The 12,793-nt window shown below is 54.8% G+C and overlaps 2 protein-coding genes across 4 annotated transcripts in view; one reads left to right on the top strand and one right to left on the bottom strand.

The window, feature by feature from the left end:
- The window catches only part of C9H11orf49 (chromosome 9 C11orf49 homolog), a 191,603-nt gene extending 186,470 nt beyond the window's left edge, over positions 1 to 5,133 (top strand). The window contains 1 exon segment of the mRNA XM_032360166.1: positions 1,940 to 5,133. Coding sequence (XP_032216057.1) covers positions 1,940 to 2,099 — 160 coding nt within the window. The 3' untranslated portion in view covers positions 2,100 to 5,133.
- Positions 2,154 to 12,745, bottom strand: ARFGAP2 (ADP ribosylation factor GTPase activating protein 2). Of its 3 annotated transcripts, none has more exons than XM_032360148.1 (17): positions 12,445 to 12,745; positions 12,156 to 12,274; positions 11,507 to 11,579; positions 10,856 to 10,987; positions 10,689 to 10,769; positions 9,769 to 9,850; positions 9,460 to 9,516; positions 8,759 to 8,800; positions 8,317 to 8,369; positions 7,711 to 7,847; positions 7,482 to 7,613; positions 5,670 to 5,798; positions 5,456 to 5,590; positions 4,336 to 4,462; positions 4,081 to 4,197; positions 3,843 to 3,961; positions 2,154 to 3,391 (listed from the first exon to the last, which is right to left on the bottom strand). In XM_032360148.1, the coding sequence occupies exons 1-16, from the start codon at positions 12,514 to 12,516 to the stop codon at positions 3,857 to 3,859; spliced, it is 1,593 nt and encodes a 530-aa protein (XP_032216039.1). In that variant the 5' UTR covers positions 12,517 to 12,745; the 3' UTR covers positions 2,154 to 3,391; positions 3,843 to 3,856. The 3 variants fall into 3 exon arrangements, with proteins under 3 accessions (XP_032216039.1, XP_032216038.1, XP_032216040.1); XM_032360147.1 differs by having other exon boundaries at positions 2,157 to 3,391; positions 4,081 to 4,174; positions 12,445 to 12,742; XM_032360149.1 differs by lacking the exon at positions 8,759 to 8,800 and having other exon boundaries at positions 2,157 to 3,391; positions 4,081 to 4,174; positions 12,445 to 12,740.
- Between the last annotated feature and the right edge of the window lie 48 nt (positions 12,746 to 12,793).

Consider the following 12,793-nt stretch of genomic DNA (forward strand, 5'->3'; position numbering starts at 1 on the left):
GGTTGCCTGCCTTCCCGGACCCCTCCCCGGGTTGGCTCTCCCTGGAGACCCCTCCATCACGCCCGCAAGGTGGAAGCAGAGAGCGATGGCTCCACTGAAGAGACGGACGAGTCTGAGACTTGAGGCGTCTGAAGGGTCCTATCCACAGCACCTGTTTCCAGCTCCCACCCAGCCCTTGGGACTCCCACCCAACCTCCTCCCCCACCCCCATGCCATGCTGCCCTCTGCTGGCGAAAAGCCTGAATAACAGCCCAAGCCCAGAGACCAGCCAGAGGGGTTCCGGTATCATCTGCCAAGTCAAGCAGGGACCCTGAAAAGTAACAGTCTACTCTCCTTGGCCCTGTCAGCCTCTGCACTTTAGTCACGACCCAAGCTGACAGCAGACTGAGCGGAGGCCATCAGGAAAGTGACTTTTGCTGACAGTCCCCACCACGTAAGGGTGCTCTTCTCATAGCAACCTTAGGCAGGCGAGACCATGAATAACGTGCAGGGCCTTGTATGGCCAAGGGCGCCACCTGTGGTGCACGTGTAGGGTGGACATACACATGGTGGCCTTCTGCTGGAGGAAGAGCCACTAGCACGATAGGATGAAGGGCTGCAAGAAGACAAGTCCACTTCCAAAAACTGCTCCGAGCCCCCTCTGTGTCTAACAGTTCAACATGTTAAATGAATAAAGTCCCTTGTATCTGGTAAGTGGTGAATCTAAAGCCACTAGACTGGGGAGGGGGTGAAGGGAAGGGGCGAGTTTGCACTTTTGGTGCCGAGTCCCGGCTCTTCTGGCAGGACTGGGAGGTGGGGGCCGGGGGGCCACTCAAGCCTGGACACCAGCATCAGATAATGAGCCAAGAGGGACTCCCCTCCTGCACAGGCCAGCAACCTTTCAAAGGTGCTCTCAGCTGGAATGGGCCTTCAGAAAACAAGTTCAGGGAGTTCAAGGCCAGGTTCCCGTAACTCTGAAGACCCTGGCCTCATACAGTTAGCACTGCAGAGTCTTCTAGCCAGAATTTCTTTAAAATGTTTGCTAAGCCCCTGCTCAGGGTTGGGACAGTGGGGATGCGGCTGTGAATGACAGGCCTGAGGAAGAGAAGCTTCCAGCCAAGACTGGAGGAAGGTAAAGACTGGTGGTCTTCAACTTCCTTGAATGGGCCAGGGGTCGTCCAGAAAGTAAAAGCCACCCAGAGACCCAAGCAGAACAGGCTGCCTCCGAGGATGGGGGTCACCACACTGGGCACACACATTCTCCTGGTCTCCTCTCTGCCCAGACCAGCCCCACCACCCCCCCGACAGTTTCAGGAACTGGCTCCCCAAGGCCTGCAGAGCCATGCCGGGACTGGGATCTCTGGTCCCACTGAAGCCCCAAACCCTGGAAACTCCCCAGGCCCACCATCAACTCCAGCTGCCAGCTGACTGACAGCGGTACGGAGATCCTGGTGGGCATCGGAATCACCTGGGGAGCTGGTTTACGATACAAGTGACCAAGTTCTGGCTTGGGGTGGCGGGGGCAGGCACAGAATTCTGAATTATCAACACTCCAGGTGATTCCAGAGCTGGAAGGCCCAGACCCGCACTTTGGAAATCGAGGGCTTAAAGCCCATGGCCCCTCTTTTCTAATCCTGTCTCCCAGATCAATGGTTTATACCTGTACCCTGAGGACCCCTAACGTAGCAGATATACTCCAGGGGCCTCTACCGGGGGAACAGATTACCAAGCTTGGGAGTTCTACACACACATACATTCTTTTCTTCCTAGATTTAAAAGGGTTCCATTAAGGCTGGAGATTTCATTGGTCTTTAAACTCCCCTGAGACACACACCCCAGTCAAGCCTCCTGTTGGGGTGAGGTGCGGGGCTGCTCGGCTGCTCGCCTGCCCACAGCAGTACGGCTCACTGGAGGAGTCAAAGGGCCAACTAATACCAGCTCTTTCCTCCGCGTGCAACAGGGTGGTGAGGTCGAGGCTGCACTGGACCTCGCGGCAGCACAGGGCCGAGGAGCCAGGGGCCTTTGGTTTTCAGAGAAGAGACAAGCTGGAGGCCCCGGAGAGCATGCCCTCCGCTTCGGCACCATCGCCCTACCCATGTCGGTGGGAGCCCAGAGAGTGAGCCAGGGGCCTGCACTGGGCAGGGAGACGGGATCCAGGAAGGACACGACTTCACTCAGACCAAGAGCGGCCCAGGGCCCTGCCAAGGATTTATTTGACACCACTCTGTTTCAATACAAACAGTCCAGAAAGAAAGTCAAGTCCCTTTGGGGGAGGGGGCAAGGGAAGAATGGTCTGTGTGGCTTAGGAGCCCATCCCCCGTCCCCCAGCGGGCAGGGTGGGCCCCAACAGGCAGCACAGCAGGGGGAGAGGGCACCGGGGATAACACAGTGCACGGCCAGGGGACAAGGCCTGCAATTCTGTCGGTGCCTCACGCTCTCACTAGGGGGGGTGCTGTCCAGGCCCCCCTTAAGACCAGGATGATACAGAAGAAAGCTGAACCCCCAAAGCCTGCTTCTGTCCCTCATGCCCTCTGCTTTCTTGGCCAGCATTACGCTCACAGCATCCAGAGCAGGGCACAGGGCAGATGAGACCCGGCATGGCCACCAAGCAGGGGAAGAAGGGACAGAGGGGCCTGTGCTCCACACCGGGTGGGATGGAAGGACTCTGAGACACTCAGGAGCAGCATCCCTCAAGTGATCACTGTAAAAAGGGGTGGTGAGACAGGACACGACCACTCGGGCCTCCAGTCTGATCCCAAGTAAAACCTTTAGGTACTGGGTCAAGTTTCTAGCCCTTAATAAGGCCCGGACGAAGGTCCTTCCCCTCCCCTGCCATCTCCTGGCAGCAGAAGAGGCCACTGGAGCAGCAAGAGCAGCAAGTCCAGAGCCTCCCTCCCCTGGGGGCTGGTCCACAGCAGAACTCTTTCTAGACCTGCCCACAGGTTCCAGACGAGGGGGGCCAAACACCGGACAACTTGGAAGGATCCTAGAGCTGGCAAAAAAGCCTATACGTCTCACTTTCCCTACTCGGGGAAGGGACGGACCCAGCAGAAGTTCGCCTGAGGGAACTCCTCCCCTCGCTCCCAGCGTCGCCAGACAAGGGAGCAGCAGCTTGGTTGGGGGGGGGGGGGGCAGGATCAAAGGACAGTGTCTAGCACATGGGCCAGGGGGTGTGAGGGGAGGAGAATTAGAGGGCTCAGTCTACAGGCAGAGGTCAAGGCTGGAACTGCCCATCCCCCCCTCACCCGAGATACTCAAAAGCCACCCAACTCACACACAACACATAAAGTAACAATTCCTCCCCAGCTTCCAAAAGGCAAGCGCCCCTGGCCTTGGAATCGTGGGGGTTTTGCAGCTATTGCCACCAAATGCTTGAGCCGTGGCGCCTGGATCAGTAGGAACCATAGCGATCCTGGACATGGGGGAAGAAGAAAACAAAGTCCAAGCCCCTCGCTGGCAGCAGCACCCCCACACTCTGGCAGGACTAGGGTACCCCGGGGATCGGGCTCCCATCTCACTAGGGCAGACAGAGTTTTGTATTTTACTGTGACTCAGGGAAGGGGCTGTGGCCAGATCCCAAGGGGGAAGCCCTGCCTGATCTTAAAGCTGGGGAGGCAGGAGAAAGAAGGGGAAGGTGACAAGGCCGGAGAAATCAGTGCAGGCACGGCATCCTCTCAGGGAGCGGCCCAGGCCCGGCACCCAGCTCAAAGGAGAGAAGCTGTCCCTCCAGGAAAAGAAAAAAACTCTTTTTTGGGCTCAGGAGCTGGCCAGCAGCAGTGTCTGAAAGTGGTAAAGGCCAACCTCCCAGGACGACTCTCTGCGGCTTTACCCTCCTGCCGCAGGCCAAAGAGCCCCAGCCTCACCTGCAAAGAGTTCATCACACCGTTGGCCAGCACGGCCATCTTCCCGGCCACAGACTTGACACCCTGCTTAAACTGGGCAATGTCCGCCGTGGGGAGCACGTTGCCCAAAGATACGCTACCTGTAAAGGCAAGGGAAAGGGGGGTTTAGAGCCCTGTGGGCAGCACTTCCCAGCCCACAGGCCCTTCCAGTCCCGCTCACGGGCCAGGCCCAGTGTGCACCTTACCCGTGCAGCCCTACCTGCTCCATGAGTCCCATCCACGTCCCCGAAGAGGTCAGAAGAGCTGATGGCACTGCTTCCTGAGAGCTGCTGGAGTCGAGACCGGGCTTCGTGCTGTGGTGAGGAAAGAGGAAGGCCTAGGGAATGTTTTGGCCAAAGACTCAAAAACTCCTTATCCGCCGAGACCACTCGGTGCTGAAGCCCAAAGCAACCACAAGGAGGAAGCTCCCACCCCACCTGCTGCCTCCAGGCTCAGAACCGACAACTCCACTTACCTCAGCATCCACCTCCCTCCCGAAGAACATGTCCGATGAGATGGCTTTGGCTCCTGCAAATTTCTGGCGCGCTTCGCTGGACTCGAGGCCTGAGCTCCGGCTTTCCACCTCCCTTCTGTTTGTGACTCTGCGGGGTGGATGTGGGATACCTCTGATCCTTCCCATTACCATCGGAGCCCAGTCGTACTAATCCCATTACTAACAGAGACTGCAACAGTGCCAGTGGCCTCCTGCGCTGCTCACTGTGGCCCCATCTGGCTGTGGCCCTGGGACTCATGGACCCTCTTTCCTGGACGAGATCCCTCTCTTCCCCACACTGAAGCTGGGGCACAAGAGAGCTTATGGTGCCTCTGCCAGGCCGCACGGACATGCAGTTTAGAGGGGACCAGTCTTCTGCCCCGAACTTCTAGAGCGTCATCAAAGTCTAGGACATCAATACATCACTACTGCCAGTCTCCTCCAAATGATGACTGGCCTAACACTAGGGTGACCATATGACTCTGTCCGCCTGAGTTTATACCTACTCTTCTGGCATTTTCACCCTCAAAAGCCTCCCAGTGTGGACCTAAGTGTCTGGTCACTCTCATCTCCCACTGACATGCACAGACCCTGGCCTAGGTGCTTTGTAAGTTTCGTTACATTTAATTCTTCCAGGGACCCTGTGAAGTCACTACTTATGTCCCTATTTTACAAATGATTTGCAGGCCATTCATCAGTTAAATCTTGCCCAGATGATAATAAGCTTAAAAAGAAAAAAGAAAAAAAAAAGTAACATGGTGACCAGAGACCCATAAATCCGGGTGGTCAGGATTAAAGCATAAAATCAGGACCCTCACACCAGAGAAACAGACCCTGAACTAAAGAAGCTGCTAAGCCTTCTGTGACGACAAAGCACAGCTCAAACCAAAGCCTGATTGATTCCCGCACCACCTGACAGCCACCAGCCACAAGTGGCTAAACTTACTAATATTAAATTAAAAACCCAGCTCCTCAGCCGCACCAGCCAGGGGTGAAGAGCTCGGGAGCCTCCCCCACCCCGCCACCTGGCAGAGAGCAGGTACACAGAACATTCCCGTCCCAGGAAAATCCTGCTGGACGGTGCTGCCCTAGCCCACTCCACCTTTCTGAAAGAGGCCGGATGCTGGAGATGGTCACTTCTGGCTCCTTCTCCTCCGTCCGGTCCATGCCCCAGGCGGCATCCGAATCCCACCGGGAACTGAAACTTTCCCCCAAGGAGAAGGGGTTGTCCTTGTACCTGGTGAGTCGGAAGAGTGGCTTAGAAGAGTTTGATGAGGAACATGGTGGCCAAGTCTGCACCCCAACAACAGCCTTACTTCGGGGGTCCAGAGGCGAAAGTACCAACATCATCAAACAAGTCGAGCTGCGAGCGGGAGGATTTTGCACTCACGGGCGTTTCCTGCTCGATCACCTGCATCTCAGACAGCACCGAGTGAGAGACGGAGCTGTGGGGACAAGCAGAGCCGCCCAAGAGCAGCTGTGAGCGGCGGTGCACCACCGGAGAGTCCTCTCCCCGGGCCTGCGCCCCAGGCTGGGCCAGACCCCGCAGGGAGCGCTCGGGGCCGCGCGCAGCCAGAGGACACCCTTGACTGTCCGCAGGTCAGCTATTCTCTCAAAGCAGGCCTTCCCTGGCAAAGGACTGTTTGTCTGCCTCTTACTTTAATGACGTGCATCAAACAGTAGTACTCTCAGTCCTTAAAAACAACTCAACAGGCTTGCTGCACCACGGGCCACGTCGTTTGCCAAGACTGACATGTCCACACGGAAAAGATGCACAAATACCCCAGAAACAGGAAACGGAGTCTAATGGAATCAAAGGCGAATTCTAGACTTTCGATCTCCCTTAAAAACAGAATACTGGACAGCAATCTTGGCGATAGTGGGCTTGTGAGCTCCGCCAGTGGTCTGATTTACTGAAGTGCGGCACCGCCGCGCAGAAGGTATTACTATGTCTTTCTGCAGGTGAGAAAATGGACTTCGAGCAGCTCAGCAACTTGCCTAAAGCCCACACATCTCATAACTGGCACAACTAGAGGCTGAACACAGAACTATTGATTCCAAATTCAGTATTTTGTGCCTTTATCCTCTACTTCTCTGAAAGAAGATAAGGCTGGCTATTTCTGCTTAATCTTTTCAGAGCACGTGCCAGCTGGATTTAAGTAACTCCATTTCCTTCCATGTGCTGCTTGTATAACACACAGCTAATCAGGGAAACATCACATTTTAAGCCCAGAAAGGACTTTAGTTCTCTTTTTTTTGCAATGCAATAGAATCTTTAACTTAAATCCAGACTACCCTACTTAAAACCCTACTGTACAACATTCATCTTCAGGGTTCTGCCAGCTGAAAGCTGTAGATATTTTGTAATGAGTTTAAGTGAAATTAATCCTTAAGATGACTCTGTGGAGGAAGACACAGGAGGAGAGCGAGGCACCAAGAATTAGCACCACTCACCCAACGCTGCCTCTTCACCGGGAGACCGGACAGCAGCCCCAGGGCCCGGTGCTGTCCCACATTCTGGCTTTTAAAAGAGATCAAAAGTCTAGTGCCACTGAAATCTCTAGATGCAAGCTCTTAGTGCAGAGCAAACAAAATGGGTAAGAGAACTGGTTTGCAGTTCTTGTTTTTTTTTCAAGAAAACCACAGCAACATAAGCCCAGTGGTCCTGAAACAGGAAGAATATTGTTGACGCAAAGAGCATTCGTATAGGGGCATTTCTCGGTGTTATCGTGCCTGGCAGCAATGGTGTTTAGTGGACAAGGATTAGGGATGCTAAGAGCCTTGCAATTCTCAGGGAAGTCTTAAAAAATAAGTCTTAAAAACTCTTAAAAAATAAGGAAACCTCCCACCAAAGTGCTGTCAGTACCCCATTAAGCAACATCACCCTATCCTCTTGGGAGTATCGAAAAAACACCCAATCCTATTTCTTTCATTTGACAAACACAATGAGCATAGACCTACTCTGTGACAAGCACTATACTAGGCACTTTCAGACAATTAGCAAAGCCATCTATCTGTTTAGCCTCGGGGAAGACTGAGCCTCAAAACCCAAACTGCTGGGAAGAATTCGCAGTGGCTCCCAGGAGAACGGTGACATTTCTCTGCCACACCCCAGAGCTAAGCCTCACCTGCGGGACACCAAGCCCATGCCCAACCTCTCTGCCTGTTCTCGCTTCTTCCCTTCCAGATTCTGTAGCTTCTTCTCCTCCTTCTTACGGTCAATTTGGAGCTCCTGGTAGGCCAGGCGCATAGAGGCAACCCTTGGGAGGAATAAACGTGTCAGAGGCCAGCTCACGTCCTGACCGTCCCACCAGCCACCCAATCCCCGTGAGCTGGGGCCGCTCGGGGAACGCTCACATGGACTCCTCGGCCTGCTTCTTGGCATCAGCTGCCTGCTGCTCACGGAGCTTCTCCGCCACCTGGGCCTGCCGCTCGATCTCACTGAAGCTCTGGCTGCTCACCTTCTGGGCCCCGAGGCCTTTCTTGGCACCCAGCTGGGAGGAGAATGATGGGAAGGAGGCCTTGCCAACAACCACAACTCTTCTGCTCCCTCCCAAGCATGGGTCCTCTAGCCATACCACCAAAGGAAGCATTCCTTCTTAACAACTAGGGTAAAAAAAAAACAGGGAGCCCAGCCAGCATGCTCAAGAAGGAGAAGAGCGGCTCTGCTGGAGTTGGGCACAAGGTGGCTCTCCCTGTGCACAGCAGAGGCCTCAGGGCCTGCGAACAGCAGGTAATGCTGACCAGGACCGGTCTGTGCCAGGCCCCTGATGCGCACAATCGCACTGACTCTTCCCTGGGCCCCCTCAAAGAGAAGCATCTGGACAGCCCTTTCATAGTCAGGGTTCATAAAAGTACATCTGCCAAAGTCACAGAGCCAATAAGCGGCAGGGTCAGGGGTGCATCCAGGCTGTCTAGCACTAGCTCCTAACCACCACCACCACACTGCCTCTCTCCACCTACCCCTTTCTTAGCTCCTGCTGGCTTCTTCTTGCCAATGAGGGAGGTTCTCGGTTCTGTGTAAGAAAGAAGATGGGGCAAGAGTGAAGACAAAGGGAGGTCAGAGGCGGCGGCTCAGTCCACACTGTGCAGCTTCTGGGCAAGAGCTTCTACAAAGAACTGCTTCAGGCAGAGGAAGGCAAGGCTGCTTGCCACCCACCAGCCCCAACCAATGGCAGTGGCAGAGCCCAAGCCAAGGACAGACAGACAAAGTTAGGCAAGGCTCCCAACTCCCAGCACACTGAGATAAGAATCTAGACCCAAAGCACCAGAGACTGTCACAGTCCCTGAACCAATACGAGGACGGCTAGGCAGGGTTAGGCAGGCTGGTTAAATACCAGCCTCAGCTCCTATAGCAGGGAGCTGACATGCAAGGGGCTGGGCTCCCCAAGCAGCTGTCGGTTACCTCTGGCAGGAAGGGCCCCTTTAGGTGACAGACACATGGACTCTAGAGAGAAAGACTTATGACTAACAAGGGGTCCACCCCAGAGCCTCAATACAGCTCCTGAGCCCAGAGGCCAAAGTTCTCCACAGAGGCCTCTTAAGAGCCTCACTTCAGACCAAACCATGCCAGCCTTCGCATGGGCTCAGTTTTAGTCATTTGCTAGGCTCCTGCCCCAACCCCCAAGGGTCAACAGAACCACCAAGGTCAGCAAACACTGTTCTAATGCTGAGCCAAAACTAAAGAACACTAAAGAAAGTAATAAAAGAACCGAAAGGCCAGAGACAGGCTGAGAAAGGACAGTGTTGCCTCCAGGTGTGAGAGCTGCATGCCCGTCCCATGAAACGGACCAGATAGGCCAATCTGCCCTCAGACTCCAGGGTTAGGTGTCCAGTCTCATACTGGCCTCCCCACACTTTGGCTAGACCCAGCTCCACATTCGGAGGCAGACCCCAGGCCTTGTCCACCAGCTACCCGCTTTATCAACTCACAGTCCTTGCACCTAATGCTGCAGCCACAAACCCAGTCCCAGTCCCCACTCCCGAGAGGTCAGATGCTCAATCTCATGACCTCAGTCCACACGACCAGACAAGAACAAACCTGAAAAGAGTCCTGGAGGCCCACCCTCTCCCAGTCACCCCGCACCTGCCAGGCGGCATACTGACCCAGAGAGGCTTTGGGTGAGGTGCCAAGCAGGTCCATGTTGGGGCCCTGTTCCGGCTCTGTGGATGCAATGGTGGGAGTTAGGTGTAAAGCACAAAGCTTGCGGTGACTTTCCCTTACAGGAGGTGACGGGGATGAGTAGGAAACGCCCACTACGTCCTCCAAGAGACTGAGAAGAATCTTAACCCACCGAGAAACACAGGAACACCCCCAACACACACATTCCAATCCTCTTGGTCCGATGTCCCCTTCCTAGGCCCAAGTCCTCTACCAATGCCAGGGCACCTGGTTGAAATCTGGACTGAACTCACGTGCCAGGCTACTGATCTCTGCAGAAGGGGCTAGCTGCTGCGTCTCTGCTGGGTCTGGGGCTGGTACTTTCCAGGCAGGGGGCTGAAAAACAAGCCAGATCACAGAAGCTTGAATGAGCCACTCCTCCTGACAAGGAGTGCCAAGAACCCATAGGTACCTTGTGGGGACGAGGCGCTCCTCAAGCCCATACGAAAAGAAGACTGGAGGCCAGTGAGTAAAAGCATAGCTGCTATTGCCAATGGAATAAAGAAACCAGAAATTCACAGCTACCTCCAGCCTCCAGGACTCACTTAGAGCCAGAGTTCACTGCCCTAATTTCACAACAACTAACAACTATTGGGCACTTACCACCTGCCAAGCACAAGTCTAAAGGCCTTTCACACATAAATACACTTAATAAGGACAAACCCTATGCAGCAGATAGAGCTCTTTTAGAGTCACACGTTTTGACGGGTTAAATGACAGCCACCATCCTAGAAATGCTAAGGAAAGGAGCAGGAAATCAAACTAAGAATCTGAATTCAGCACCCAATGCCAGTAGACAGGAAACCTCCTGCCACAGGTGGGCTGCTGGGAGGGAATCCTTTCATTGTCCCCAACCACAGTACCTTCCTTATGGATGAAGAACCCAGGAAAAGTTGTCTGGAGCTCCTGACACCTCCTGAGCTTTCAAAAAGCTTCTCTTCCTCCCTACTATCCCAGTTTATAGGTGTCCATTCCTAAGGATGGGCACAGTGCACACCTACTTATAGGAGGAGGAAACGTCTGGGTCTACCCAGCAGTGGGCCGCAGACACTCCCTCCTGAGGTCTCATACCAAGTGAATGGACTCCATGCCACATGATCACAGAAGGCATTGGCCTGGTAAGTAAGCCACCTGCCAGCAACAACCACGTGAAATATTCCTTGTGGGCACTCACTTGAGAGTGTTCCGTGAAGAAATCAGAGTCCTTCTTCTCCGGGGAGTGACTGGCAGCACTACTCATATTGTCTATCCAAAGCTAGAAGGAAGAGGACAGCCTTGAAACACAGGGCCCTGAATATTCCCACTCACCCCACTACCCTCGCCCTGGGAACAGGCACTTACATCAGTGCCATGCCTCGCCAGGGCTGCACTCCCCAGCTGCCGGATCTTTTCCCGGTACATCTGGGCCGCTCGGCTATTATATTTCGTGTTGGCATCACTGGCTGTACATCCATGTTGGCGGAAGAAAGCTGTCTGGAGAGCAAGGAAGAGAGGAGTGCATGCTACAGGTGATTCCCCAGAGCAAAAGAGGCCCCCCTTGTAATAGAGGGTTAATATTTACATATGATAAAATACACCCTACTGACACCAGCAGTTCTTCACAGAGGCAAAGATCCCCAGCAATGCCTGTGAAAAAACAGCCTCCCATTCTCTGAGAGCTGACTGCACCTCAGCCCTCACTCGGCCCTGCCTGCAGAGAGCATGCCATCCCCCCCTTGCCCATCCTTCATCCAGGCTCACGAGATCTGGATGACTGTGGAGGCCCCAACTACTCATTTAGCCTCTCCCCAAGAACATCTGTCCAGTTTAGTTTGAATCCGAAGCCCAGTTGAGAAAAACCAATTTCCAGGTTTAGAGAATAGTGTACAGTGTTGCTACAGACCAGAAAATCCTCTGAAAAGAGATAATGACAGGGCCTCCTAAGAAGACACTGTAAAGTTAGAACCCAAGCAGAAGAATGGGGGTGGGGAGGATGGTAAGAAGGAGCTTTACCGCATTGGCATTTCCGCCGACCTGCATACACCTCAGCTGGAACCAGTTCCAGTTGGAATCCAACTCTGTGGACCTGTGTGCAAGGGCTGCATGTCACCCACCAGGAGATACCAGGAGATGCTTCCTGGCAGACGCATACCTGTCATCTGGCCTCGGGCTGCAGTAGGCGCCCAGGAAACATTAATCAGCCACCACCCTATTTCCTCCACTTTACCTGGTCCATGAAAGGTTTGCTCTTCAATTATCTAGTCAAAAGAGTAGTAATTATTGTCCAGATCCGAAAGGAGATCGAATTCTCAAGCGCTCAAGCTTGGATTTGGCTTTCCCCTTAAGGACGTTCATAGTTCATGGTCTTGCTCCAGACATACTCGACCCAACTGATCAGCAACAAGATCAATGCAGCTAACTTTTCCCTGAAACTAATACTCGGAGTGTCGAGTTTAACCAACAGGAAAGAAGGAAATTTTAACCTATACGCGGACACAAGCCGCCTATGTGGCAAGGGGCCCACCCAGGAGGCTCCCTCCCGTGGGCAGCCACTGGACCCCTCCCTGGCCAAGCGGTCCAATCGAGGCAGCGACTCTCCCTTACTAAGCCCACAGCCCTGGCCTGCGGCCAGGTAAGCACAGTAGCCGCAAGAAGACCCCACCTGATGAAGCTGAGATGGACGCCCAGGGAGCGGTGCACCCCGGAACAGTCAATGCACAAGAAAACACCATAGGTGATGCTGGCCCAACTCGGATTCTTGGCGCCACAGTCGAAGCAGGCCTGGGTGGAGGAGGCGATGAGCCAGTGGTTAGGGGCCCCGAGTCGAGGCCGGACGCAGACACGCCAGGTAAACAGCCCACGTCCGCCCCTCTCCCTCCCTCACGCCCCAGGGGAGACAGGAAAATCCCTCTCCGCTAGCGCCGGACCCCACGCGCCTCCCGCTCGCGCACCTTGTTGGTCGGAATTCCGCGAAGCCGCTTGAAAAGAGTCTGGATTTCGGTCTTGCTCGGTTCCGCCGCCATTTTCTCTCCTTCCCAGACACCAGCGCGACCGACGGGTCCTGTCGCGGGCCAATCCGCAGCGCGGAAGGCGGGGCACCGAGGGGGCGCCCACAGCGCCCTCGCCAGCCGGGGGTGGGGCGATCTGTCCAAGATCTGCACCAATGAGCAGCGGCGGAACCGGAGCGGAGCCGGCAGCCGCCGCCGACTCTACAATGGTCGCGGGACCCACGCCGCGACACGCCGGGGCCAATCCGCAACCAGGGCGGAGCGACGGCTCGTCGGCGGACCCAGACCTCGC

Source organism: Mustela erminea, chromosome 9 (genome assembly GCF_009829155.1).
Source record: "Mustela erminea isolate mMusErm1 chromosome 9, mMusErm1.Pri, whole genome shotgun sequence".
NCBI classification, from domain to species: domain Eukaryota; kingdom Metazoa; phylum Chordata; class Mammalia; order Carnivora; family Mustelidae; genus Mustela; species Mustela erminea.